At 42.6% G+C, this 26,212-nt stretch overlaps 1 protein-coding gene across 11 annotated transcripts in view; it reads left to right on the top strand.

Moving 5' to 3' along the window:
• Positions 1-26,212, top strand: part of IRF2 (interferon regulatory factor 2) — a 61,790-nt gene that overhangs the window by 7,154 nt on the left and 28,424 nt on the right. For 9 of the 11 annotated variants that reach the window (XM_005281964.5, XM_024105317.3, XM_065596777.1 and 6 more), the window contains exon 2: positions 17,838-17,930. In XM_005281964.5, coding sequence (XP_005282021.1) covers positions 17,844-17,930 — 87 coding nt within the window. In that variant the 5' untranslated portion in view covers positions 17,838-17,843. Of the gene's footprint in view, positions 1-6,573; positions 6,769-17,837; positions 17,931-18,914; positions 18,953-26,212 lie in introns of those variants that run through there. The other 2 variants (XM_005281968.5, XM_065596779.1) reach the window with 2 other exon arrangements.

Here is a 26,212-nt window from a genome sequence, read left to right as displayed (position 1 = left end):
CTGTGGATATGTACACTGGCTTTCCATGACATTGAAGGGCGCTTGTGTGCGCATACAAGGGCAGATTTTGCTCCATTATATTCATATTGATATTGTACATTAATTGCAGACATTGTAGGCCCAGTTCTGATACCTGTATTCATGCTGTGTAACACTTTACTTCACAAGGAGTACCATGTGGCAGGGGAGAAATTAGGTGTCCAGCTAGTTTACAGAGTTTGGCTATGGCTACACTACAGCTTATGCCAGCATAATTTATGTCACTCAGGGATGTGAATAAGCCATTCCCCTGAGTGACGTAAGTTATACCAACATAAGTGCTTATGTGCACAGCGCTGTGTTGGTGGGAGAGATTTTTCCCATGGACATAGCTTCTGCCATTCTCAGAGGTGGTTTTATTATGCTGACTGGAAAGCTCTCTTGTCAGTCTAGAGCAGGGGTCGGCAACCTTTCAGAAGTGGTGTGCCAAGTTTTCATTTATTCACTGTAATTTAAGGTTTCATGTGCCAGTAATACATTTTAACATTTCTAGAAGGTCTCTCTCTATAAGTCTATATTATATAACTAAACTATTGTTGTATGTAAAGTAAGCTGAGCGGGGCTGGCGGCCGGTATCCCAGGCCGGCAGCAGGCTGAGCAGGGCTGGCAGCAGAGTGCCACTAAAAATCAGCTCGCGTGCCGTGCCGCCTTTGGCACACGTGCCATAGGTTGCTGACCCCTGGCCTAGAGCGTCGTCACCAGACGTGCTGCATCGGTGCAGCTACAGTGCTGTACATGTAGACATGGCCTTTAAAATTTTCCCTTCCTGCAGCAAACTTTGCCTGCATTGTGTAGGATGGCAGGTCTTAGTTTCAAGATCACTTGTCAAATGGTGAGAATGAATGTTGTTTGAGAAGATGTGAATTCAAGTCTCTCTTAAAGGGACATTGTTGACCTAAATTTGACTTGAACATTAAATTTTGCAAAAACAAGGTTTTTTTTTTGTTTTTTTTAAAGTCTCCACTCTTTTAAAAAAAAATGTAAGAGAAAAGAAAACAAAAACAGATTCTAATAATAAACTTTCCCTGCAGTGTCAGAAATTCAAACGTTGTAACATTAAAAACCTGAAAACAAAATTGAAACTAACTATAAATAAAACTGAAACCAACTCCGTTGGATTTTATTTTCCAGCTGACAGAAGTGAAAAAAGAGAACACGGAGCATAAGTAGCACAAAGAAAATTGGGTTTAAAAATTGTAATTTTAAATAATTTAAGGTCATATTAGGTGAATAACTCTGAGTGTTTGCATATGATTTTTACGTGACAATGTCCTTTTACCCGAATACATGATAAAAGAATTAAAGGAGTTGTCATCTAAATAGTTTGGCCAGGACAAGTCCTCTCTCACCTGAAGGTATATGCAGTGACTCTACAGTACTAAAAGAGAAGTTGTTGAGGTGTATGTACCAATATAGTATGTATTATTCACTTGTGGAGGTAACTTTTTGAAATGCTATGCAAAATGTTTACTGAGAAAAATGATAGTAGTCATGTCAGTCTGACGACAGTGAGCCATTCAGCTGTTTTATGTAACTAAAATTTATTCAAAATTATTGGCATGTTGAGAATGGAATAGTTAATAGGACTGGTAACAGGATATAGAATTTTTCACCTGTGGTCACCGATTCAGATCCAGGCCAGGGTCAGTAGTAACAAGTGACATTTTTACATCTGATGGAGACTGCTAATTTCACTCCGTTCCCTGTGGACAGGTGTTCACAATAGAAAACTCACCACACCACCACATCTGGAACTAATTAGAATGCTATCTGGGGTCTCAACAAAGGGGCAAAGTGCTGAACGGACGTGAAGCCTGACTTAGTCTCCTCTCTAGAGATGGACCTTCCAAGTCTATGTTGAAGGACAGTGCGGGGAAGCTCACACGGTCTATGTTGGAGCTGTTCTATGGATAATCGGAAGACTTCTATTTCCAGGGATTTCAGACTGACATCTTTGAGATGCACTAAATTCAAACACCCCAAAATTAAATTCTTGGCATGCAAAGAATGTTCTGGAGAGTTAAGATTTGGAAGAAAGGTGGATGAAAAACTTTTTAGTTAGATTTTTTTCCTTATTAGATCATAAGTGAAATAAGTTTGGTGGTCTCTATCTAATTAAGAGGATATTAGCCACTTATAGATAATCTCTACTTAGGAAAGTCTCAGGATAGAAATAGCTGTCATGTTACAAGTTAGGCTGTGTCTATTGCTGTTAGTCTCTGAAGAACACCAAATTTGCTAAAAAAAATAACTTAAAAAATACAAACTGTAGGAGGATGTTCTCTATCAGTGGAAAGAGCCATTGTTGTTACAACAAGGAGGATTACATCATGAGGTCTGAGTAAGAGACAATATTGAGTATTTCTCATTTGGTGCTTCCTTTAATGCAAATCTTTAACTATATTCATGAAAAGAAGCAGTTTTCCTATAAATTTCTCAGTAATTTGAGTTAACCAGTAGCTTTGTAATAACTGCACTTGTTAAATCAGTCTTTTGTGTACACATCTGCTTCTTTCATGTGCTGTTTTTGCAATCATAAATAAGTCCATGCGTCAGAAACATTTTCAGTATACAGTCTGGGTGATTCAAAACATTCCAGGCCCCAATTATGGTATGATTCTGGTTCATCTTTACTGCTTAGTTAGTTAGCTTAGAGGTGGAACTCAATGAGCAAGAATAAACATGTTCTTATCTTTAATAATGAAACTTCCAGACAGGTGTCAGGATAATTACAGTGCTTTTCAGTTAAGTAAAGTGAACCCCAATCTCATGAGCAGATTGTGTTTGATGCCCACCCATGTGGCTAGGCATTGGTGGTCTAAAGATAGGAATGCTTACCTTTGACAGTAGTATAGGTACAAGTTATTTATTAACTAGAATGGTAGACACAGCCCACACCCAGACAATAAAACGAAACCTGTAAGCAAACATTAGATTGTACTTTAGTATAGGGTGCAAACAGTCCTTGCTGTGTATTGCAGGGAAAGGTATGTTATGAAAACAAAGCAAAGCATGAGACGCAAGTGCTGTTTGAATGAGTTATATTCTTACTTCAGGTTCAGTCCATGGCTAAATTACTTGAAAACTCCTCCTTCAACACACTCCATAGATTGCTTCCACTGAAACTGGCCTTTTCTCTCCTCCGGTATCTTCAGAAATGTAAACATAGCCTTCCTCATTCCCTCTGAGCTGCTACACCACTAAGGGGAGACTGAGATCATGGGATTTTTTTGTTTGTTTAAACTCTGTTTTATCCTTGATAGTGTATTAAACATTGACAGTGTGGTTGGTGCTGGACAGGAGACCAAGACACAAACAGTCCCTACTGTGAAGAGTTTCAGTCTAAAGCTGGGATCCTGCAGATGCTTATGCATGTGATTAGTCCCAATGACTTCAGGGAGCCTATTCATGTGTATGAAGTTAAGCAGATGCATTGTTTCTGGAAAAGGGCCTGAAAAGCCAGTTACAGAGAAGACAGGATGTACTGGGATACCAGGACAAGGGAGTAATTTAAAAAAGTTATTAATTCAGTTCTTGTGGGCAGCACAAAAGAAGTGATTCTTTAAAGGGATTTGAGCCATAACAAAATTCTTCCTCATTTTCATCAGTCTGGGAAAATTCTTGCACAACAGCTATAAAATATGGTGTTCTCCGAATGTGTTGCCACTCTAAGAATATTTTCCTTAGGGTGTGGCTACACCGTGAAATTGACTGGCATAGCTTTAGCATCTTGAGAGGTGCAACTCAAATTGCATTTAACTGGAAGGATCGGGCAATGACTTTGAAACAGCGTTTTCTAAAATGCCTAGAGATTGAGGGATAAGGTGGGTGAGGCGATATCTTTTATTGAACCAGCTTCCATTGGTCAGAGAGACAAGTTTTGAGCTTACACAGAGTGAGGGATGTAACATAATGTAGGAAAGAAAGGTAAAAATATTATTAAGGCACATAATTTTAGTAGCATGGTTCTTTTGTTTTTGGGACCTGCTTCTGCTCCCAGTAACATCAGTCATTAAACTCCTCTTTTGGGAAATTGAAAAGCTTGAGATTTTCCTCTTGATTGAACACATTTTCCCCCTTGGTTTCTCCATGTCAGGGATGAAAGAAATTGCTTCTGCATATACTTACCAGTGGAAAATAATCTATACCCTCTTAACCCAGGCAAGACTGGGGATCAAGGACTTTAAGAACTCTCTTCTTTGTGCCTTGGATATGAATTCCCAAGGACTATCTTTGGGTTCAAGTCAAAAGGAGAGGATGGAGGTCTTGTTTATGCTATGAATCTATTTTCCCAAAACTTATGATCCTTTGGGCAATAGTGGTGAAATTTACCTGTGGTGCTGAGGGCCAGTGCAAGAACCAGTGTGTAAAGGCTGCACAAAGAGGGCCCAGTCTAGCAAAGTATTTAGGCATGTACTTGACTTCAAGCGTGTGCTTAAGTGCTTTGCAGGATTATGGCCAGAGAGGGGTTGGGAATGATGCTGCACTGGAATGCACCACAAGAAGGGTATTCTTGTCAGCCATGTATAGGCTGGCACAGAAGGCTGAAATGGGAATGGGCTTGGAGATTTGCAACTGCTGTGTAGGGGCTGTGGATGCTATCCCAATTTGGGGAAATGGAGTTCACCAAATCCTCTGCATCTCACCTTCATAGAGTCCAATGACTTGGGCTTTATGTAAGTGGAGTGCCTGTTGTTCCAGGTTACTGTTTTCTTTGTTAGTTTGCTAGTATATCTTTAAAACCTATATTGCTCCATGGTATTGATTTTATTCCCTCAAAAGGTTAGTAAACTGCATTTCTGCAAGTTAAATCCCTTCATTTTTCATTACACCTTATATCACAAATCAAGTTGAGACTGATATGATCTACAAATATAGTGTAAATATTAAGGGTGAAATCCTGATTCTGTTGCAGTCAGTGGGAGTTTTGCCATTGACTTGGATGGGGCCAGAATTTCACCCTAAATAATTTAACATTGTAACAATGCATTTAAATGTGTATTGAGCCAGGTCTTCAGCAGATGTAAAACGGTGTAGCTCTGTTGAAGTCATTTGAGTTGTTGTTTCTGTATTATATATGATTTAATGCAAGTGAGATTATTTGTTTAGATAATTGGGAGAAGATGAGGTACGCTGCGTATTTTAAAATTGATCAATTTAATTATGTGAATGAGGTGTAGCTGTACTGTATTTACATAGTGTGGGTTTTCTTCAAGACAATTCTAAACTCTCTGTTAATCCAACAGCGCTCTCTAATAATGCCTGAGATCACTGTAAAATAACAGCTCTGTCTTTGCTGCTGAGAGAAAATGAGACTTTGCATGGAAACCAAATGATAGTTTGTTCTGATGTTTAATGTATCCCAGCTAGGGAGTGTTAACATCCTTTAGGTAGAGCAGAGATGCTATTGGACTGATGAAATAACCTCTCTATGTTGTGGGAGTCTATTGGTAGTCATTGTACAGTGTCTAGGACCTGTCTATCATGCAATCTGTGTGTTTCAATATAGGCATGGGATATTTCCTTCTTTGCCCCTTCACAGGTGTTTTTTATTGTTTTGTTTGTTTGAGGGAATGGGAGGGTTTTGGGGGTTGGCTGTTTTTTGTTTTTTTTTTGTTTTTTTTTCAAGAAAGGGAGGGGGTTTTCAAGCTACCTTTGCCTTTTGTGTGTGCATGTTTCTGTGTGTGTGAGAGAGAGCTTGAGGTTCACTTCTCTTTCATTTATTTTGTATTTCCAGCTTTGATATCCCTTAAAGTCTTGATGCCATCACTGTGCAGTTCTAAATCAGCCTGTACCTCTGCAGTGCTTTTCCCTTGATCAATGGCAATCCTGTTGGAGTACTTCTGTTAGTATTTAACTTAAGACCAAGGGAAGCCCAGAGAACCTTTATAATTGTTTGGAAGACTGATTCTTTATTAAGGGTCAGAGTGTGCCTAACCCTAGGAGTTGTCAGGGGTCAGCCACCCTTCCCACCTGGTTGTATTAGGATTATCAGGAGCTTGGGTTCTTGGGGCTGCTCCTCCCTGCAAGCAAGTGGAGTGGCAGATAAATGAGGAAGTAAGATGCACCGTTTTCTGGGCTGCAATGAATGATTTTTGTTGGTGATGCACACAAGGTAATATAATCCAGCTTCATTTTGCTGCTTCTGCAGTACTAACAAGAGTGAGAAGCAGGAAAAATATATTTGTATCACTGCAGTGAGGAGCTAGAACACTGACTACACATGCGGAGTGGCTCTGTAGAATGAGAAGATGCCACTTGTCAGGGTAGAATTGCACTTCAAACTAATAAGAACCCAAAGTGAGGGTTCCTTCCACCAGGAGTTATAAGGAAATCATCAAGGGATTAATGAAGTTTCCTCAGTGCATTTTTATAACATACCAATAATATTCCTCAATATGATGAGAGGCACCAGCAATGGTTGAGATTAACAGGCCAGATAACATAGCTCCTGCCTTCAATCTTGACCTCCGTTGTCCAACAATCCAAGGTATTTTGCAGTAGATTGTTTACTCTCCTTAATCTTATCTCCAGTTTGACAGTCTCAGGAACTTCAGACAACTTCATTAGAAATCTTAACCCCTGCAACACTGAGAATGTGTACACCTACGTGCATACCAGATTTTGCTGCCACTTATTTGTCCCATGCTGCTGGTTCAACGATAGATCTTCTTTCAGTCTGTTTGCAATTTTGTAGCTGTGTTGGTCCCAGGATATAAGCAAGACAAGGTGGGTGAGGTAATATCTTTTATTAGACCAACTTCTTTTGGTGGAATGTACAACCTTTCAAGCTACACAGAGCTCTTCTTTGGGTCTGGGGAAGGAAGCAGTGTGTTGTCAGTTTGACCTTCTAGGATGGTTTTCTTTACCACTGAAGAACAGGTCAAGAATTGGTAGTAGAGGGGAGGCAGGTGAGAATGGGAGCACAGGCTTATACCTAAAGTTGATCTATGTATATTTTCATCTCTTTTATTTATTCAAGAAATGTATGTAGCTTGGCTATTGCGCAAGATGCAACTTCTCTCTTCTTCGTTGGAGCACTAGTTATACAGGGGAGGTAGGGGGCTCCCTTTTTTAGAGGTTTTTAGGGTCAGGAAGATTCAAATGTCTTAATTCAGTGTACTTGAAAAGTGAAGTTAAATGACAATGCGTGTAACAATTAAAATACTGATTTATATCTTTAAAATACCTCTAATCCAGGTCATTATAGTGGGTCATATTACCTGTGAAAAATCAAAATTTAATGGGCTAGAGCTTGTTTTGAAAGTATTTGCAAATACAATATACAAATATATTCATTTGAGGGGGTAGAAAGTATGTTGATGATGCCACAATCTTAGGCCCTGATCCTTAAAGGACTTGCGTTTGTACTTAATGTTACGCACTATAAGTGTCTCATTGACTTCAGTGGGACTATGTGCTGTATATAAAATTAAGCATGTGTATAAATCTTTGCAGGATACATGCCTGGTGATACATGTTTCCCTATCTAAGTAGGATCATATCTGTGATGTGATGTTTTAGGAACTGCCCCAGACTGATAAGGGGTCCTGTCCCTGCCTGCCCTGTAACCTTGGGGGCTTTTGTGCTGTGTGGCTGTGGTTCAATTCCCTGACATCAGTAGCCAGCCCACAAAATGTCTCTCACCAGCCTAATTACTCCTTGCAAGGTGATGCCAACAGCCTTCCAGTCCCAGGTCCCCCCAAATACATCCTCCCCAAGTTCTTAATTACCAGACACCCAGAATCTTCCCCCTCTGGTTGGTTACAGCCCCCAAGGTGTAAAATCACCTTCCAGATACCAGCTTACTTTGGTACACTCCACACAGTTTGCGCATCTGAGACCTGCTTGGGGTAAAAAAAAACAAAAACAAAAAACGTTTATTTAATAGAAAAACCACAGATTCAAAGATAAAATAGTGAGGGAAAGCACACAGGTTACACAGAAAAATATAAAAATGCAATCTTAACTTTTACACTTTAATAAAATCCCTTTTCTAATGTAAGTTACCTATTGCCTTGAGTTAGTTTCTCAGCATACCCTCTGGCTACAGGAGGGATCCAGCATTCATGAACAGTCATTTGCCATAAGACTGGCCCTCATGGTCTAGATAAAAAAACTTCAGGGCAAGTCTACACTACAAAATTAAGGCAACTTAAGTTATATAGACATATGGCCACCGCAGTAATTAAATCTTTTTTGTACATTCACACTAGCTCCTTCTGTTGGCCGTGCACATCTTCACGAGGAGCACTTGCACTGGCTGTCAGCGTGGGGTATTGTGGGGCACAGATAGCCAGAGCCCCCGGTGTGGGGCTCCACTGACACTGCGTTGACCTAACTACATTGACCTAAGTGCTATGCCTCTGGACCTAACTGTAGTGTAGACCAAGCTCAGTCCCGAACCTGTTTTTGAAAGACTTTTTCCTTTTTTTTCCTTTTCTTTCAGTCGATGGAGACTTACGTTTATATGGAGTGGGGAAATTCCCTTTTGACGTGATAGCCTGGATGTCTCAATGTCTTCCTATTAACTCTAATGGTCTATCATTGTCTTCCCCAGCTGGACAATGGATCATTACTTGAAGCAAGTTTTGTGTAAATCCCTGTCTTGGGAGGTGCCTCTCCCCCACTTGATTGCTCACCCCCCTGCTGTGAGGTGTAGTGGATTTTTGAGTATAAATTCAGAGTACAATTTTCTATATACACCTATACATGGATTCATAACCTGAGTCTGTATACATATCTCATAACGACTAATCAAATTCAGAACATTACATGCTTTCATAGAAGACCTTACTTGGTATAACAATAATATAGTATGCTAGGCAATCAGTTGGTTTAACTGCTCATTTTTGGGGTTTAAACATATTTTCCCTTTGGGGTGTCTCGAGTCGATTGACACACACACACACACACACACACACTCTCTCTCTCTCTCTCTCTCTCTCCCCCCCCCCTCCCTCCCTCCCCCATGTGTCTGATGCTGAAGTTTTGGTCACTGACCGTGATGTAAGCTTCACTTCTACTACACCCTCTTTTCTGGATAGGACATCATGCCTTGTTCTCCAACCCCTCAATATGTTTAATCTCCATATCATATGCCTGCAAAATTATACTCCATCATAGCAATCTGAAGTTTTTGTTCTGTGGAGCCATACTAATAGTGAATGATTTGTTAACACTCTGATCTGCCTATTGAAGAGGTAGGGTCTGGGTTGTTTTACAGCACATGCAATAGCATAACACTATTTTTCTGTTAGAGTAATTCTGTTCAGTGGGAGACTGCATTTCTGAGCAAAAAACTATGAGCGTTTCTTGTTATCTTCCCATTTCCATTAACACAGCTCTGAGGCTGTGTTGGATGCATCAGTACACAATTTCTATTTATTTATTTATTTATTTATTTTTAAAACCTGGACTGGCCAAAACAGGCATCTTTGTTAACATTTCTTTTACTGTTATCAGAACTCTTTTGATAGGCATCTGACCAAGCCACTTTTTCTGGTTTTGTTTTCTGGTATAGTCTTGTGATAGGAGCAATGATGTCACTGGAACCGCCCACAAATTTTCGGTAATAGTTAACCAGACCTATAAATGATTGAACCTGTTTTTTCGTTTTAAGGACAGGCCAATTCACAGTAGTTTCTTATTTCAGGGGATCTGGGTGGATTTGGCCTCCACCTATCCAATGACCCAGGTAAGAGGTATTTGCTGCCCAACTGTACACTTTGACACCTTGATTGTGAGATCTGCATCCCTGAGGCTTTTCCACACCCTTGCCACATGTGTTTTGTGTTACTCCCAGGTGTTGTTAAATATAGTAATATCATCTACAGTGGAGTGCAAACTCCTAGAACCCATGTAGCACCTGCTTGATCAGCTTTTAGAGTGTGGCTCCTGCATTTAATTAATTTGAAGGATAGTACCTTAAACTCAGAAAGCCCAAAATTGGTAACGAATTCAGGATCCTAGGGCCCTAGAGCCTGGGCTCTGACCCAAGCCTGGAAGTCTACACAGCAATGAAACAGCCCCGCAGTTCCAGTCCAAGTTGACTGGGATGGGCCAGCCAGGAGTTTTTCTTTGCTGTATAGACATACTCTTAGGGGTCTTCCCCTGACTCTCAGACATTACATGTAGGAGAGGCAATGCTTTGTGGTCCTCATCTGTGTAGCATATTACATTTGCTATAAGCCTCTCTGTTATAGTAAATGTTCAGTCAGTTAATATGTACAGTTTGGGGTACACTCTGACTATAGGGTTTCTGTACATTGCAAGCGTTTGAGAACTACTGACTTAGGGCTTGTCTACACTTAAACTTTATAGCGCTCTACCTTGCTGGATCAGGGGTGTGAAAAATCACCACCCTGAGCGCAGCAAATCTGAGCGCTTTAAAGCGCTAGTGTATACAGGCTCTGAGCGCTGGGAGCCACGCTCTCAGCGCTTGGAGCAAATCCCCTCGTGGAGATGGATTACCAGGAGCGCTGAGAGACCTCTCTCCCAGCGCTCGCACGCGACCACACTCGCACTTCAAAGCGCTGCTGCGGGAGCGTTCCTGTGGCAGCACTTTGAAGTTTCCAGTGTAGACATACCCTTAGTCTCTCTATCTCCTCAGAGGACCCTCCTGGGAGTTCTGCATTTTATGCTTTATAGAGGGGCTAATACCAGAACCAAATTACCTGCATCAAAGGCTCTTTCACCTTACTTTTTGTCATACCACCCTTTTTGTACAGCTTGGCTTTTTTCAAGATTATACAGTACTAGCTCCATACTGGTTTTTAGCTATGCTCTGAATTTAGATTCCAGTTCATTCACTTGTTCCCCTTCAGAGTCAGTGTTACCTTCCCACAAATTTGGGAAAAATATTTCTTCCACAAAGCTCTAAATATCTTCCCTGAAGAGTAGGATTTTTTCAAAGCTGTCCCTCCTTAACTACCTCTCTTGAACCATTTACAGTTTGTTCAGATATCAACAAGCTTTTTAAGGCGTGCCTACATATACAGCGCTGCAGTAGCGCAGCCGCAGTGCTTAGTGAAGACGCTACCTGTGCTAAAGGGGTAGCTTCTCTTGTTGGTGTAGGTCGGGGTAGGCAACCTATGGCACGCATGCCGAAGGCGGCACATGAGCTGATTTTCAGTGGCACTCACACTGCCCGGGTCCTGGCCACTGGTCCGGGGGGCTCTGCATTTTAATTTAATTTTAAATGAAGCTTCTTAAACATTTTGAAACCTTATTTACTTTACATACGACAATAGTTTAGTTATATATTATAGACTTATAGAAAGAGACCTTCTAAAAACGTTAAAATGTATTACTGGCATGTGAAACCTTCAATTAGAGTGAATAAATGAAGACTCAGCACACCACTTCTGAAAGGTTGCCGACCCCTGGTGTAGGTCCTCCACCTTCCGGAGAGGTGGTAGCTATGTCGACAGGAGGAGCCTTCTTGTTGACATAGCACTGTCTACACCATAAGTTCGCTCAGTATAACTGCATCACTCGGGGTGTGGATTTTCCACATCCCTGAGTGACGTAGTTATATCAACATGAGTTGGTTGTATAGACGAAGCCTAAATCAGCTAAATTTTGCACTGAGAGGAGTAGGTAGGAAACTTGCAAATTTTTTTACCTTTAGAGAAATGCAGCAACTTAATCAAAGAACTAGAATCTCATCCAGTCCTCTGCACTCAGGGCAGAAGTAAGTATTATCTAGATCATCCTTGACAGGTGTTGTCTAACCTGTTCTTAAAAATCTCCAATGATGGAGATTCCACAACCTCCTTAGGCAATTTATCCCAGAGCTTAACTACCCTGTCAGTTAGGAAGTTTTTCCTAATGTCCAACCTAAACCTCCATTGCTGCAATTTAAGCCCATTGCTTCTTGTCCTATCCTCAGAGGTTAAGAAGAAGAATTCTTCTCCCTCCTCCTTGTACCAACCTTTTAGGTAGTTGAAAACTGTTATCATTAATAAGTTAACCTGGGAGGACAAAAGAGAAGACGTGTATCAATTGTGCCTTTCAATTATTGTTGCAGTGTTTCCAGTTAAATGCATCTTATCCAGTTGCTAACGAACAAAAAATGAAACTGATGGGATTGGAATATCTTATATTGTTCTGGCCTACTGTATGCTGTACTTTAGTTTCACTTTCTTTCTACTTCTGCTCTAGTTCTGATGTGGAGATCTTCAACCATAGAGGTCACACTTTCTGTATGGTGCTAATATTATTGAGTATGTGCTGGTCAACAGGTTGGTCTCTTGATTTTTCCACCAAGGTTTTAATCAAGAATGAAGGGAAACCAACAAGCTCTCATTGGGCATGAGAGAGAAGATGTGAAAACATATTGAAAAGAACACAGCCATCTTACCTTTTCATTGTTTAGTTTGTCTTTAAAGAGGGAGGTTTTCTCAGAAGAGCTAGAAAATAGTCCCATCACAGTTTTATCATCTGTTAAGGCCTTGCAGGAAGACCAGCCTTGCCCAGAAATATACCAGGCAAAATGAGTACAATGCTGTTGTCAACAGAGCTGCACTTTTTCAGTGAAATCATAGGTACAACTGTCCCCAGAACTGTCTAGAGATAACATGTTCTTAATGATCTTCGCATGACCGTGCAGGAAAATACAGCACTCATTTACACCTGCTGTCACTTACACCTTTGAAGTCACTTTGTGGTCACCGGAGAAAACTGTTTTCTCAAGCCCGTCTATGTTAAAAAATGGACCCTGCGGTCATGTTTAACCAACCACCGGTTGTTGCTATTACGATTTCAATGTGGACAGGAATTTCATTTTTTTAAATAATCTGTGTTAGCAGAAACTGTGCTATAGACTGGCCTTCTATCAACAAACAATCTGATCCCACAGGCCTGACTCAAGCAAAACTACTGACGTCTTTGGCAATTTTGTCCGAGTCAGGCATGCAGGATTGGTTGTGTCAAGTGTGGACACGTGTGTCTAGCTGTAACTTTATTTGACAGTTGTTTGAAAGACTGACTAGATTGTAAAGATCTAGCAGTATTGTCAAACTATATGAGCCTTCAAGAAATGGCCAAAATAATCAGTTTGTAAAGGAGGAGGTCACACACTCTGTTGCTCATTGCATGTCATGCCTGCTGCCATGGCTAATTATTTTAAATGAGCAAGTTAAATGTTTGTATTTTATTAACACCCATTAATATATTAAATTCTTGAATCTCACCAATGAGAAGACAAAAGACTAGCCTATTACTGAGTCCCTTTAGGGTAGAGTTGGGTGAGAGATGGAGGAGAAAAAAGAGAATTTTATTTTCAGAACCAGCAGCTTTAATTCACTTAGAAGAAGTGAGATATGGGTCAGAATTCTGGTTCTTTAAAACAAAAATTCTTGGATGGATTGGTTAGCAAGGGGAAGCACTTTTATAAAAGTTAAGATCCCAAAAGATGGGCAAAATTCTTCTTTCACTTATACATGGGCTATCCCATTGGGGTCTGGGTAAAAAAACTGCTTTGTTGGGCCCCATGTACGCTACAAAGCTGACCTGTTGCTGACTGTGGAGAGAGCCTTGGAGAAGAGATGAAGCTTTGCAGCGTGAACTAAAAGCCCCCAAATACAGGCTCCGACACTTATGAGGGAAGCAAATTGCAGAGTTATGGACCCTTCTCTAAAAACACCCTGCCTCCCTCAATGAGATGCCATGAAGTTACTTTGTCATCATGAAGAGAGTTACCTGTTGGAAGAGGAGGATGTGTCTAGTGTTCTATAATTTCTGGGATACAGAATTTATATTAGGGATTTTCCACAAATTCCTACTATAGATTAATTACTTACTGGTAAGATTAAGTTTCTTACTGCATTGTTAATTTAGCTGAGTTGCACATCCTATATATTTTTATGGTATGCACATAACATAAACAGAATTATTTCAAACTATACATTTAACAAGAAAAATAGGAACACAAAATATGACATTTTATGGCCTAGTTAACATTACAGTAGAAACTTAACTTTTACATTTCCTGATTTTGTTTTCCACTCTAACTATGCACCAGTACCAATGCCTTAGTGTAATTTTTCTATATTTAAATTATTTGTTACCTGAGCTAAATTAATCCTGTGTTAATACTGTACTTTTGTGTAAAGGAGTGGTGGACATGCAACTGTTTTAGAAACCACAACATTCTGTCATATCAGATGTGGTCAGTGCTCTGGTTCTGAGAAAGAACTGCCTGGAGATGTTTCTGAAAATGTTACAGCTTTGTTTTCTATAGCAGAACTCTGAACATTGCCTCTGAGAGCATTGCCTGGGCTTGTATATATTTTGGTTAACAGAACTTTAATAGTGCCTGTGTTTGCTCCTCTGTGGAAATGTATCCCAGACGATGCCCACAATCTCCTCCAACTGGACATTATTTAGAGGGTTTTGGTATTTTGGTTTTTGTTTTGAAATAAATAGGCCTTAAATCCTCTCTCCTAAAGACCTTTGATCAGACTGAGTGGGTGTGGCCCTATATACGTGATACTGTATATGCTACCAACAGCAGATAGAGTTCTGCCTTAGAAGATCCCTAGTCTGGAGAAGAGGAGAGAGCACTGTACCTGCAGAGGAAAAGCAGGGAGACCCCTCTGGGGGCATCCATCTCCATGGGAGAAAAGAGAGAGCCACACAACTTTGCACTTCCATCCCATGCAAGACCAGCTTCTCTTGAGCAGTGGTGTTGGCAGCTGCATCTCCTGGCTAGACCCAAAGTGGAGCTCACTGTATTACCAGGCCAAGGGCTGGGCACTTTAAGTGAAATTAGCTGCTGCTCCCTTGAGGATGCTGATGGGCTCCCTCCTCTTTGCCTCTTAACTAATTAGTTCCCCAAAAGTAGGCCTGCAATTTTTGTCCTGGATATTTTGGCTTTTACGCAAATATATACAATATGTCCTCTTGCTGAGCTTCAATGCTCACGATTGGAACACTGAGGGCTGCATTGCATCTTGTCAGGATATATTTACATAGTTTACATGAAGAAATGCACCGAACCACAATATTTGCTTGTTCTTGTATCTTCCTTGACAGATTAATAGAAAATGCGGTTGGTTGAGTTCACCAGCAACAGAAATTTTCAGTTGCTCAACTTTTGTCCTGCTGCAGTTTTGGGGAGATGGTGTCTGTAAGGGGGCTACTTTTAAGGCTTTCCTGGGCTGCATCTTGTCCCTGATGTATAAACAAAACATGCAGTTGACTTGCGGGAAAGCTAGATATTGCATTTAGGGTTCAGTTAAAACAGTTCTGTCATTTCTGTCACAGAGGATTCAGTGAATCAGCCCTGAGCACAGCTTAAGATACGTACGTAGTGTTTCCTGGGTCTGAATTCTACATGAACTCATAGATACTGTTCCTGTTCTGCAGACATTTCTCAAAGCACCATACCATGTGAGCAGGTGAACCTGCTTTGCTGTGACTCACATGCCAGCTTTGTTGGCAGGTCTTTGACACAAAGACTGAAACTTTGTACATTCAGCTTTCAGCAATGGTCAGTTTCTGGAGATTTGGTTATTTTTTTCATATATGAAGCTGGTGGGGCTAAGCAGTTATTAATTTTCTGTGTTATTCTGAAGTTCTTAGTCATTTTAGTTAGTGACTGTAAAGAAGGCTGAGGTTGAAACATTTTGTGGCTTGCTGTACACAGCCCTTCCAAGGTAATAAAATGAGGCAGTATGTTTGCCAAGAGCTTATGGTGATCATGCTTGTTATAAATTTGCCTTTCTGTTTGCTAAACATTTTAAAGAGCCATATTTTGCCCTCAGATTTTAAACATAATCCCGCAGTGGTTTCAGTGAACATATCTCCTTTGGGCAGTGAGAGGAAACCTTAATTGTTAGTCAGCCTGATATTTGTAATCCCATAGGGAAAAAGAACAAACCCATTTACACTAATCTGATTGCTGTCCACTTTCAAATATATGGCTCTGGCCCCTTTAAAAGTGTGAAGTACAGAACAATAGCAGAGTGGGGAAGGTGGAAGTAATGCAAAGTTCTTTCCCTTTTGACATAAAGAGCAAACAGAGAAAGGGGAGGAATTTGGGGTGAAAAAACCCAAGTAAAAGTCTTTGAACATGGAAGTGATTGATTGCAGGCTCCTTAACAGTTTTAATGTGACAGTTGGGGGAGGGATAGCTCAGTGGCTTGAGCATTGGCCTGCTAAACCCAGGGTTGTGCGTTCAATCCTTGAGGGGGCCACTTAGGGATCTGGGGCAAAATCAGTACTTGGTCCTGCTAGTGAAGGCAGGGGGCTAGCCTCAATGACCTTTCAAGGTCCCTTCCAGTTCTAGGAGATAGGATATCTTTATTTATTTATATCTAATATCTAGATCTCATGGTCATTGACACCTCAGAAATGCCTGGGATAGGTTAAAGTTTTCTTTAGCAGGTTCAAGACTTTGTACTCTGGTGTGAATAATTTACAGGTACAAACAATGAAACAACATCAAGTTTGTGTGGTGTGAGAGAGATTCAAGTTTGGCTCTAAACTGGCTTGAAGAGCACTGATTCCCGTGTATTTTAAACTGTAAAATGGTTGCTAAAGAAATCAGGAGACCCAGTTTGCCCTCAGGTAGAGTGACAATTGCTACCAGATGGTTGCCCAGTGAATTACAGTATTCTCCCATTTATACAAAACCCTATTATTCAAATCTCTTCCTTGTCCTCCATCATGAGATACTTGAGACACATGCTGTCTGCAGCATATATCTCATGCAGGGGGACAAAGGAGGGATTTGTATAATGCAGAGGTTTGGATAATAGAGCAGAGAGCACTGGTGCCAGCAGTGGAGGATGCTACCCTGCTGCTGAATGGTACCTGTGTGGCTGCAGGGCCGGTGACATCTGATCCCTGCAGGCACAAAGTACAGGGAAGGCTGTGGTCCTGGCAGGACAGAACAGAGTCCTGGCCAACTGTCTCTGCTCTGCCCTGTCAGAATCGCAGCCTTCCCCTGCACCTTGCGCCTGCGGTGATCGGGAGTCACTGGCCCTGCAGCAGCGCCAGAAGCCCTCTGCAGTCCCACTGTCGCAGGAGTGAGTCAGCAGGGTAGAACAGACATCCCCAGCCAGGACTGTGAGGAAGAGCCCCCTTCAATGGGGGAGGCCACCCTGCAGCTGAATGGCTCCTGCCATCTTGATTATCTGAACTTCCAATTATTCAAATGAAATCCATATCCCCCATGCTAGTTGGATAATCGGGAGTACACTGTGCTACAACATAAAACGTGTTAGGAGTCTCGGGGGGAGGCTCAGTGGTTTGAGCATTGGCCTGCTAAACCCAGGGTTGTGAGTTCAATCCTTGAGGGGGCCACTTAGGGATCTGGGGCAAAATCAGTATTTGGTCCTGCTAGTGAAGGCAGGGGGCTGGACTTGACTTGATGACCTTTTGCAGTCCCTTCCAGTTCTATGACATAGGTATATCTTCATATTAAAAGTTCCTGGTGGACAGGTTTCCACACTACAGAAAGAGCCCTCTCAGAGGGATAGAGGACTGACTAAATAAGAGTTTGAATTGTTCGTTCAGTTTAGAGGTGATACCACCACAAGATCAAAGTTGAGGCATGGGAAAGCTTCACTGCTGCTGTCTGTGCTGGACCTGATGGGTGGATAAGCAGAACATCAGTCTCAAGGACTGTCAGGCAGATGCTGTTTACCAGCCCTGTGTTCACACACTTTTAAAATAAACAATTCAAATTAGCTTGTTATCGCTAAGAAAGAAAAATCTAATTTTCTGCCTAGGACACGGTTAAGTACCTGTAACACTGTCCCTCATTTTCTTCATCTTCTTCTATTAAGGTAACGATGCCTGTGGAAAGAATGCGGATGCGTCCATGGCTGGAAGACCAAATAAATTCAAACACAATACCAGGCTTAAAATGGCTAAATAAGGTAAGATTTGTACGTATTTGAAAACAGATCAACTGTAGCAGGGTCTGAGATTTGGTTCCTTAGATCTAATTCTCATGGCTTCCTGTGAGACAAAGCAATGAGGGTAGACAGAGTTGAGCTGTTCTTGCTGAACCTGTTCTTCTAGCCCTGCATGCAGGATTTGAGGAGCTATTTTTGCTTATCAGATCAGTGACTCTTTTAAAAACCATTTTTCTTCCTCTGTCTTCTTTTGTGGGAGCAGGTGCTATGGAAACTCCATTGCTTTACGCTGGGAACAAAGTGCAGAGCCAAGCAGCTGCAGTGGGACTTGAGCAGAATGTTCTTCTGAATTGTAACAGTTTACTCTGCATTAACCCCTGAGCTGATATGCTGAACCCTGCTTGGAGCATGGATGCTTACTTGATTTCATTGCTACGGGCCGTATGGTAGAACTTAGAAGGGTAATGGGTGTCTTTTCCCATATAAGTTCCGATCAGCATTCCGTACTTACCCAGAACTCTCAGTGGGAGGTTAAGATGTTCAGAGAATATAGGATCAAGCACGAGAACATTGGAGAAATGGTTTTCTTGAGCTTATTTTAAAAAAGTTCAAAATAAAGGTAAGGCCTAAACAAACCCAAGTAAAATCACATGTATTCTTACTATGGAAAATATTAATTTATCTCACATAAAAGCGCGAGTCAGTTTTTTTCAGCCATTGTGTGCTAATTTGTCATTTAAAGGCATGGAAAATGCATGTTATTAAGGCATGTTCTGATGTATAGAAATGTAGGATTTGCCATTCAAGGTCAGACAGTGATCCAATTAGTTTGGAACTCTGTTTCCAGTAGTAACTTGTTGCTTATGTGATCTGCTTTTGAACTGATGTGTGATATTTAGCTTCTATTATTTTTATCATTGCTTGCATAACTGTAAAGGCTAGCGGTCACCAAATTATCAGGTACTTTTTAAAATTCATCCATAATATTTTGTCTCAATAGCCTCCTGCAGCATTGAATTTCACATGCTGTGACTTGATGCTGGGTAAATAAATATTTTCTTTTATCTATCCCCAAATTAGCTTGAGAGTGCTAGTTCTTGTATTATGGGCCTCAGTAAAAAGGAGGGACTGATCAGTTTTGAAAGTTCCCTTTGTAATTTGAATACTACGTTCAGGTCCCTACTGAATCTTCTCCTTTGCTGTCTGTAGTCAGTCATATGTCACTTCTTCCATACCTAGGATCATCTTCATTGCCCATTTCTGGAAATGTTCATTCTCTGCTGAATCTTTCTTAAAGCAAGGCTGTCCATACAGGGCAAAGTACTCCAGATGCAGGCATACCACTGTTCAGCAGTGTATTATTGCCTAGGCCGACAAGGCCTTGCTCCCTCCCCAACTCCACCCCTTCCCCAAATCCCCGGCCCGCTTCCTCCCCCAGGCGCGCTGCGCTTCTCTCCTTCCACCTCCCTCCCAGGCTTGCCGCGCTGGGAAGGAGGGAGAAGCGACTTTCAGTGCGCTCGGAGGAGGCGGAGCAGAGGTGAGCTAGGACCCGCAGGTGCAGGGAGTAACGGGGGGCCAGGAACCGCTCCCCGGCCCGCCCCAGCTCACCTCTGCTCCACAGCCGCCATCCCCCGAGTGCGCCGCAACTCCCCGTCTCCCCCCTCCCTCCCAGGCTTGCCGCGCGAAAGCGCTGGGAGGAAGGGAGGGAGGAGAAGCAAGTAGCGGCGCGTTCGGGGGATAGCGGAGGTGAGCTGGGGCCGGCGGGCACGGGGAGTAACTCTTGGGGGGGAGGGGCGGGGAACCACTCCCTGCCCCAGCTCACCCCTGCTCCACTGCCGCCATCCCCCGAGCGCGCCACAACTCCCCTTCTCCCCCCTCCCTCCCCGGCTTGCCGTGGGGGAGCGGAGGTGAGCTAGCGGGGGGAGAGGGGGCAGCGACAATTTTTTGACGGCCTAGGAGTGGCAAATTTGTTAATCCGCCCCTGCCACTGTTCAACCCAGTGCTATTGTAGCATTTTCTATATTATGTTTCACACCCTTGTTTAATACACCAAAAAAACCTGTTTGCTCTGCACTGAGAAGACCTCTCTATTGAGCTAGTGGACTCCTTAGTGTGTTCAGACAATCCTGTGAATTCAGAGCCCATAAGCACATCAAGGTAGACTGTAAGGCACACTGTTGAGTTGTTTAATATTTGCAACTATTCTGCCTAGATCAAGGTGTTACAATGGTTATCTGCCCTTGCGCTTCTGGGCATAAGCAGGAGCCATAACGTATTCTTTGTTCCATTATATCATACTACACAACTGGGCAGCCATGTCGTGCTAATAAAATATTTTGAATTTGGATTATTTTTTTAAAGCAGAAGGCATTGGCTGCTACCAGGAGCAGAATACCAGATTAAATGACCTACATCTTCAACGTTAAGTGCAAAGTGATGCACACTAGAGAAAATAATCCCAATTTTACATACACAACATTGGGTTTAAATTAGCTGTTACTACTCGCTCAAGAAAGTAGTAGTTGGAGTCATAGTGGATAGTTTTCTGAACATATCTACTCAATGTGCAGCGGCAGTCAAAAAAGCGAACAGTGTTAGGAACCATTAGGAAAGGGATAGATAAAAAGACAGAAAATATCATAATGCTACTACATAAATTCATGGTATGCTCAGACCTTGAATACTGCATTCAGTTCTAGTCACCACATCTCAAAAAAGGTACATTAGAATTGGAAAAGGTACAGACAAGGGCAACAAAAATTACTAGGGGTATGGAACAGCTTCCATATAGGGAGAGATTAAAAAGACTGGGATTTTTCAGCTTGGAAAAGAGACAACTAAGGGGGGATATGATAGAGGTCTATAAAATCATACATGGTATGGAGAAAGTGAATAGGAAAATATTATTTACTCCTTCACATAACACAAGAACTAAGGATCACCTGTTGAAATTAATAGGCAGCAGGTTTAAAACAAATAAAAGGAAGTACTTCTTCACATAACGCACAGTCAATCTGTGGAACTCATTGCCAGGGGATGTTGTGAAGGCCAAATGTATAGCTGGGTTCAAAAAAGAATTGCTTAAGTTCATGGAGGATAGGTCCATCAATTGCAATTAGCCAAGATGATCAGGGATGTGATCCCATACTTCGGGTGTCCCTAAACTTCCAATTGTCAGAAGTTGGAACTGGACGACTGGGGATGGATCACTCGAAATTGCCCTGTTGTGCTCATTCCCTCTGAAGCACCTGGCACTGGCCACTGTCAGAAGACAGGATACTGGACTAGATGGACCATTGGTCTGATCCAGTATGGCTGTTCCTACGGTCTTACACTTGTATATGGCATCTGATCTTGCCCCGAAAATTCACATATCTTCATAGTTGCCTCTTACAATGTGAAATGGCTTCCTGAATCCACTTCAAAGTGTTTCTAATTGCAACTGATCACTCCAACAATGAGTCATTAAACCAAAAATAATTCCTATCATTAAGTGTAAATCCTGACCTTAAACAAGGCAGCACATGCAATCTGTGATACATAAGGCAAAGATTTTTGGCATGGATATTTTTATTAGAAATAATGGACAGGACACGGGCAATAAACAATAAATCATGGAAGTCCCAGCTTCGTGGTAGCGGGGCTGGAGTCCCAGCCCCACTGCCTGGGGCTGAATTACTGGAATTTTCAGGAAGTCAAAGAGGTCTCCTAAAATCACGGAATCTGTGACAGACTCGTAGCCTTAATGATACGGTATCATTTGCACCCACAGCTTTGTTTATAGACTAAACCAGGGGTCTCAAACTCAAATGACCACGAGGGCCACATGAGGACTAGTACATTGGCCCGAGGGCTGCATTACTGACACCTGCCCCCCGCCGCCCTCGGCCCCGCCCCACTCCACCCTTTCTGTGAGGCCCCGCCACTGCCCCACCTCTTCCCACCCCTTCCCTGCCCCCACTCCAATCTCTTCCCCGAAATCGCCACCCCAACTCGGCCCCCTCCCTGTCCCCAGGGGGTGCAGGAGGGGTGTGGCAGGGGCTCAGGGCAGGGAATTGGGGTGTGAGGTGAAGGAGGGGTGAGGGGTGCAGCAGGGGGCTCAGGGCAGTGGGTTGGGGTGTGGGGTGCAGGAGGAGTGAGGGGTGCGGCAGGGGATCAGGGCAGGGTATCGGGATGCAGGAGGGGTGCGGCAGGGGGCTCAGGGAAGGGGGTTGGGGAGCAGGAGGGGTGCAGGGTACAGCAGTGGGTTGGGGTGCAGGAGGGGTGTGGCAGGGGGTCGGGGTGCAGGAGGGATGTGGGGTATGGCAGGGGGCTCAGGGCAGGGGGTTCGGCTGCAGGAGGGGTTTGGGGGGCGGGCTCTGGTCTGGCGCGCACCGGGGGCAGGGCAGGCTCCCTGTCCTGCCCTGCTCCCGCGCCGCTTCCCGGAGCGGCGCGGGGGCAGGGCAGGCAGGCAGGGAGCCTGCCCTGCCCCTGGTGCGCGTCGGGCCGGAGCCGCTCTAGGTTAACGCTGTGGGAGGGCGGGGGGCCGCGAGGAGCTCGTGGTCCGCGTGTTTGAGACCCCTGCACTAAACCTATGGTTTGCCAATTGTAGAAGTTGTGGGGTTTAGGTGCTGTTTTTTTAACCATAGTTCTGCAATGGTTCATGGTAAAGAAAAGAATCTGCGTAGAATAAACAGTATACCTGCTATTACAATACACAGCTTTTAAATTGTATTAAATGTAAAACCTTAAAAGTTCAGTATTGGGACTTTCATAGTTCACTTTCATGGGGAATATTGTCAGTTTTCATACACAATATTATGTTGGCTAAATGGCATCTCAAGTAGTTACATTTTACTTACCTAAATGCTCCCTGCACTTTCAAATGGAGAAGTTTGTTCTTCACTTCCTGTCCTGTCCTGCTGCATAAGGTTACTGTGCACTGTTAAATAGTTACTGTGTTCCACTCTAGAAGTGGCCACATTTCAGTGGTGGATGAAGTGACTCCTGTGTACTGGACTTGAAAAATCTGTTTGCTGGCTCAGCCAGTGCAAGCAGAAATTTTGTCAGCGTGAGTGGTGGAAGGGTAGTGGTTGTTCACCCTTCTGTTGAGACAAAGTTGGGGTGTGTGACATGCAGAGCTGAGGATGGGGTAGTGTCCCTAATGCAGCTGGAGAGAAGGGCTGCAATGACAGGCCTGGGGCTGGGAGCAATCAGAGGACCTGTAACAAGAGCAGGAATTAAAGCACTTGGCTCTTTGCACATGTTTGGGACATTACCATCAAGACAGACACAGCCTATTTAAAACTCGCCCTGCAATTCTCTAGTTAGGAAAGAGCTGACCTCATGCTCTGTTGTTACCTGTTGTGACAACATAGCAAGAGAGTATTAAGTCTTCAAAGTTGTTTTCCTTTTCTAGTTTGTTGCCAGATTGCAAGCACTATTTCTACTTTTCCTTTGATGTCTCCAACTGAATGTGGTGTTAGCAATTTTTATTACACTGCTTTACAGTAGAACCTCAGAGTTATGAACACCTTGGGAATGGAGGCAGTTCATAACTCTGAAATGTTCGTAACTTTGAACAAAATGTTATGGTTGTTCTTTCAAAAGTTTACAACTGAACATTGACTTAATGCAGTTTGAAACTTTACTATGCAGAAGCAAAATGCTGCTTTTAACCATCTTGCTTTAAATGAAAGAAGCACAGAAACAGTTTCCTTACCTTGTCAAATCTTTTTTTTAAACTTTCCCTTTATTTTTTTTAGTAATTTAAATTTAACACAGTACTGTACTTATTTGCCTTTTTTTTTTGGTCTCTGCTGCTGCCTGATTGCACACTTCCGGTTCAAAATGTGATGTGTGTGGTTGACCGGTCAGTTCGTAACTCTGGTGTTCATAACTCTGAGGTTCTACTGTAGTTAGTTAGTTTATGATTCACATATTTGTTCTACATTTTCTAAAGATTACAGTGAGCCTGATTCATTTATTCCCAATCAGATTCAGCATTCTGCATGAATGCCTGAAAGACAAAATACTGTGTGTACAGTACGTGACTGAGCGGGGCTAATAATCTTTGGAATTTTCAACACAAATGAGAGCGCATGGAAGAGTTGCATTGAATTTTAATAGAAATTGCTGGGTTCTAAATTAACTGCAGTCATTCAGGGCATCATTTTGGAAAGCTCAATAAAAGCCTGTGCTCAGCATCTGTCAAAACAGAAGACAATGGGAGGATGTATAAGGAGTAGGATGGAAAATAACATTGATGATATAATGCTATTATATAAATCAATGGTATGCTGTTACCTGAAATATTGTGTTCTGTTCTGGTCTTAAAAAATATGAAGCAGAAATACAAGTGATTCAGATTTGGGTGATGATAATTATTAGATGCAAGGGAGATTTCCATGTGAAAAGACAGAGAGAAGACTGCGACTGTCGAGAGGTGATTGGTAAGTGGGATCGTAGATGGGTACAATATAACAAAGAGCATAGAGAACATAAACCGGGGGCTCTAGTTACACTTTTTCATACTTCAAGAACAAGGGGACTGTCCCAAGGTGACAGTGTTTGCTGAAGATATCACCTTCTTACCAGCCATTGATCTTGATGGGCAAGGTTTAAGTAGGTTCTGCTGATTCACTGAGGCAGGTGGTCCATTACCTCTCCCCAAGGCATCTCTGAGGGCTGTGAAAGTGGCTGTCCAGCAAGAGAGAAGATCGTATGGGCTGAGCAATTCTCCAGTAGGACCTCTAGGTGCAGCCAAGCCTAAGGAAATGGCTTGTGATTGTTTGTTTTATGTCTTCGTTAATAAAGCAAACTCCAGGAAAGGGATAAAGTGAGTTTTTGACTCTACCCAATGTGGATTTTGCTTTAGAACAGATGGATGTAGCCACCTGTTCACAAGGACTTTCAATGAAACTGAAAAGACACGTTTCACATTGAAAAAGGGTTATTTCTGGTATCCAACCCATATTTAACATGTGGAACTTGTGGCCACTGATATCACTGTAGTCAGGAGTTTAGTAGGCTTCAAGAAAAGATTAGACGATTCTATGACTAATGAAAACATCTATGTTTATATTGGATAGGATTGATTTTTACCTTACATGATATAAATCCTCATGCTTCAGGCCACAAACTGACTGCAGTTAGGAAGAACCTTCCCCTGCAGGCAGACTGTTACATAACTGACAACTAAATGTTTTCTTGCACTTTTCTTTTAAGTTTGAAGCGTTAGATACTGACTGCTGTTAGCAACAAAATCCTGGACAAATGGACCAGTGATCTTAGTCAGCATGACAATTCCTATAGGGCTTTTATGAACCATCCTATAGAATGGAAGTAAATGTAAAATCACTGCTCATAAACTTGGCTGATGACACAAAGATTGATGGAATGGTAAATAATGAGGAGAACAGAGCAGTCAAACAGAGCAATCTGGATTGCTTGGTAAGGTAGCTGGGTCTGTTCAAACAAAATGTGCATTAATACAGCCAAGTGGAAAGTTATACACCTGGGAACAAGGAGTGCAGGCCATATCTACAGAATGGAGGGCTGTGTCCCGCAAAGCAGTGACCCGTGGAAAGGATTCAGGAATCAGAGTTAGAGCTCTGTGAAATTCTTTTTGCTTTTTTTATATATATATATTTTTTTGGGGGGGAGAGGATTTTGTTTTATTTCATTTCATCTGTGGGGGTGGAGGAGTGGGTCTTGCCCCCCAGGGTGGGAGGTCTTTGCAGGATTGGGTCCTGCTCTGGGAGGGAGGTGGTGTGAGAGTGGGAGGCACTTTGGATGGGGTCAGGCCCTAACTCGGAGAAGTGGGGGTGGTGGGAGTTGGAGGGGGGTTGCAGAGCAAGCCTGCCCTGCACTCACCCTGCAGTGACAGCTCCTACAGCTCCTGTCCCATGAGGCTGGGCTTGGCTCCTCACTCTCAGCACTGTGACCTGATGAGGGGGTGGCAGAGCAAGCCCATCCTGCAGCAGCAGCTCCTGTCCTGTGGAGCTGGGCCCAGATCTTCCCATACCAGGCATTGCAACTGGCTGTATGGAATGGCAGAGCCACTCAGGTTTGGCCCAGCTGGCCCTCCATTATGACAATGAGGTGGCTGGGCCAATCCTGAGTCGTGCTGCAACCCCATGTGCCAAGTTGCAACACCGCTCACAAAAACTGAGTGGTGCTGTGACCCCACATGCCAGGTTGCAATGCCCAGAGCAGGGAGCTGGGCCCGGTCTTGAGGATAGGAGTCATTGCTGCAGGAGAGTTTTTTGTTTTTCTTCTTATACATTGATTTTCATTTCATGTCATGTTATTTCAAATTTTCC

This window comes from Chrysemys picta, chromosome 5 (genome assembly GCF_011386835.1).
Source record: "Chrysemys picta bellii isolate R12L10 chromosome 5, ASM1138683v2, whole genome shotgun sequence".
Taxonomy (NCBI): domain Eukaryota; kingdom Metazoa; phylum Chordata; order Testudines; family Emydidae; genus Chrysemys; species Chrysemys picta.
The sequence above is the reverse complement of the archived record's forward strand: the minus strand, read 5'-3'. Positions and strand labels throughout refer to the sequence as shown.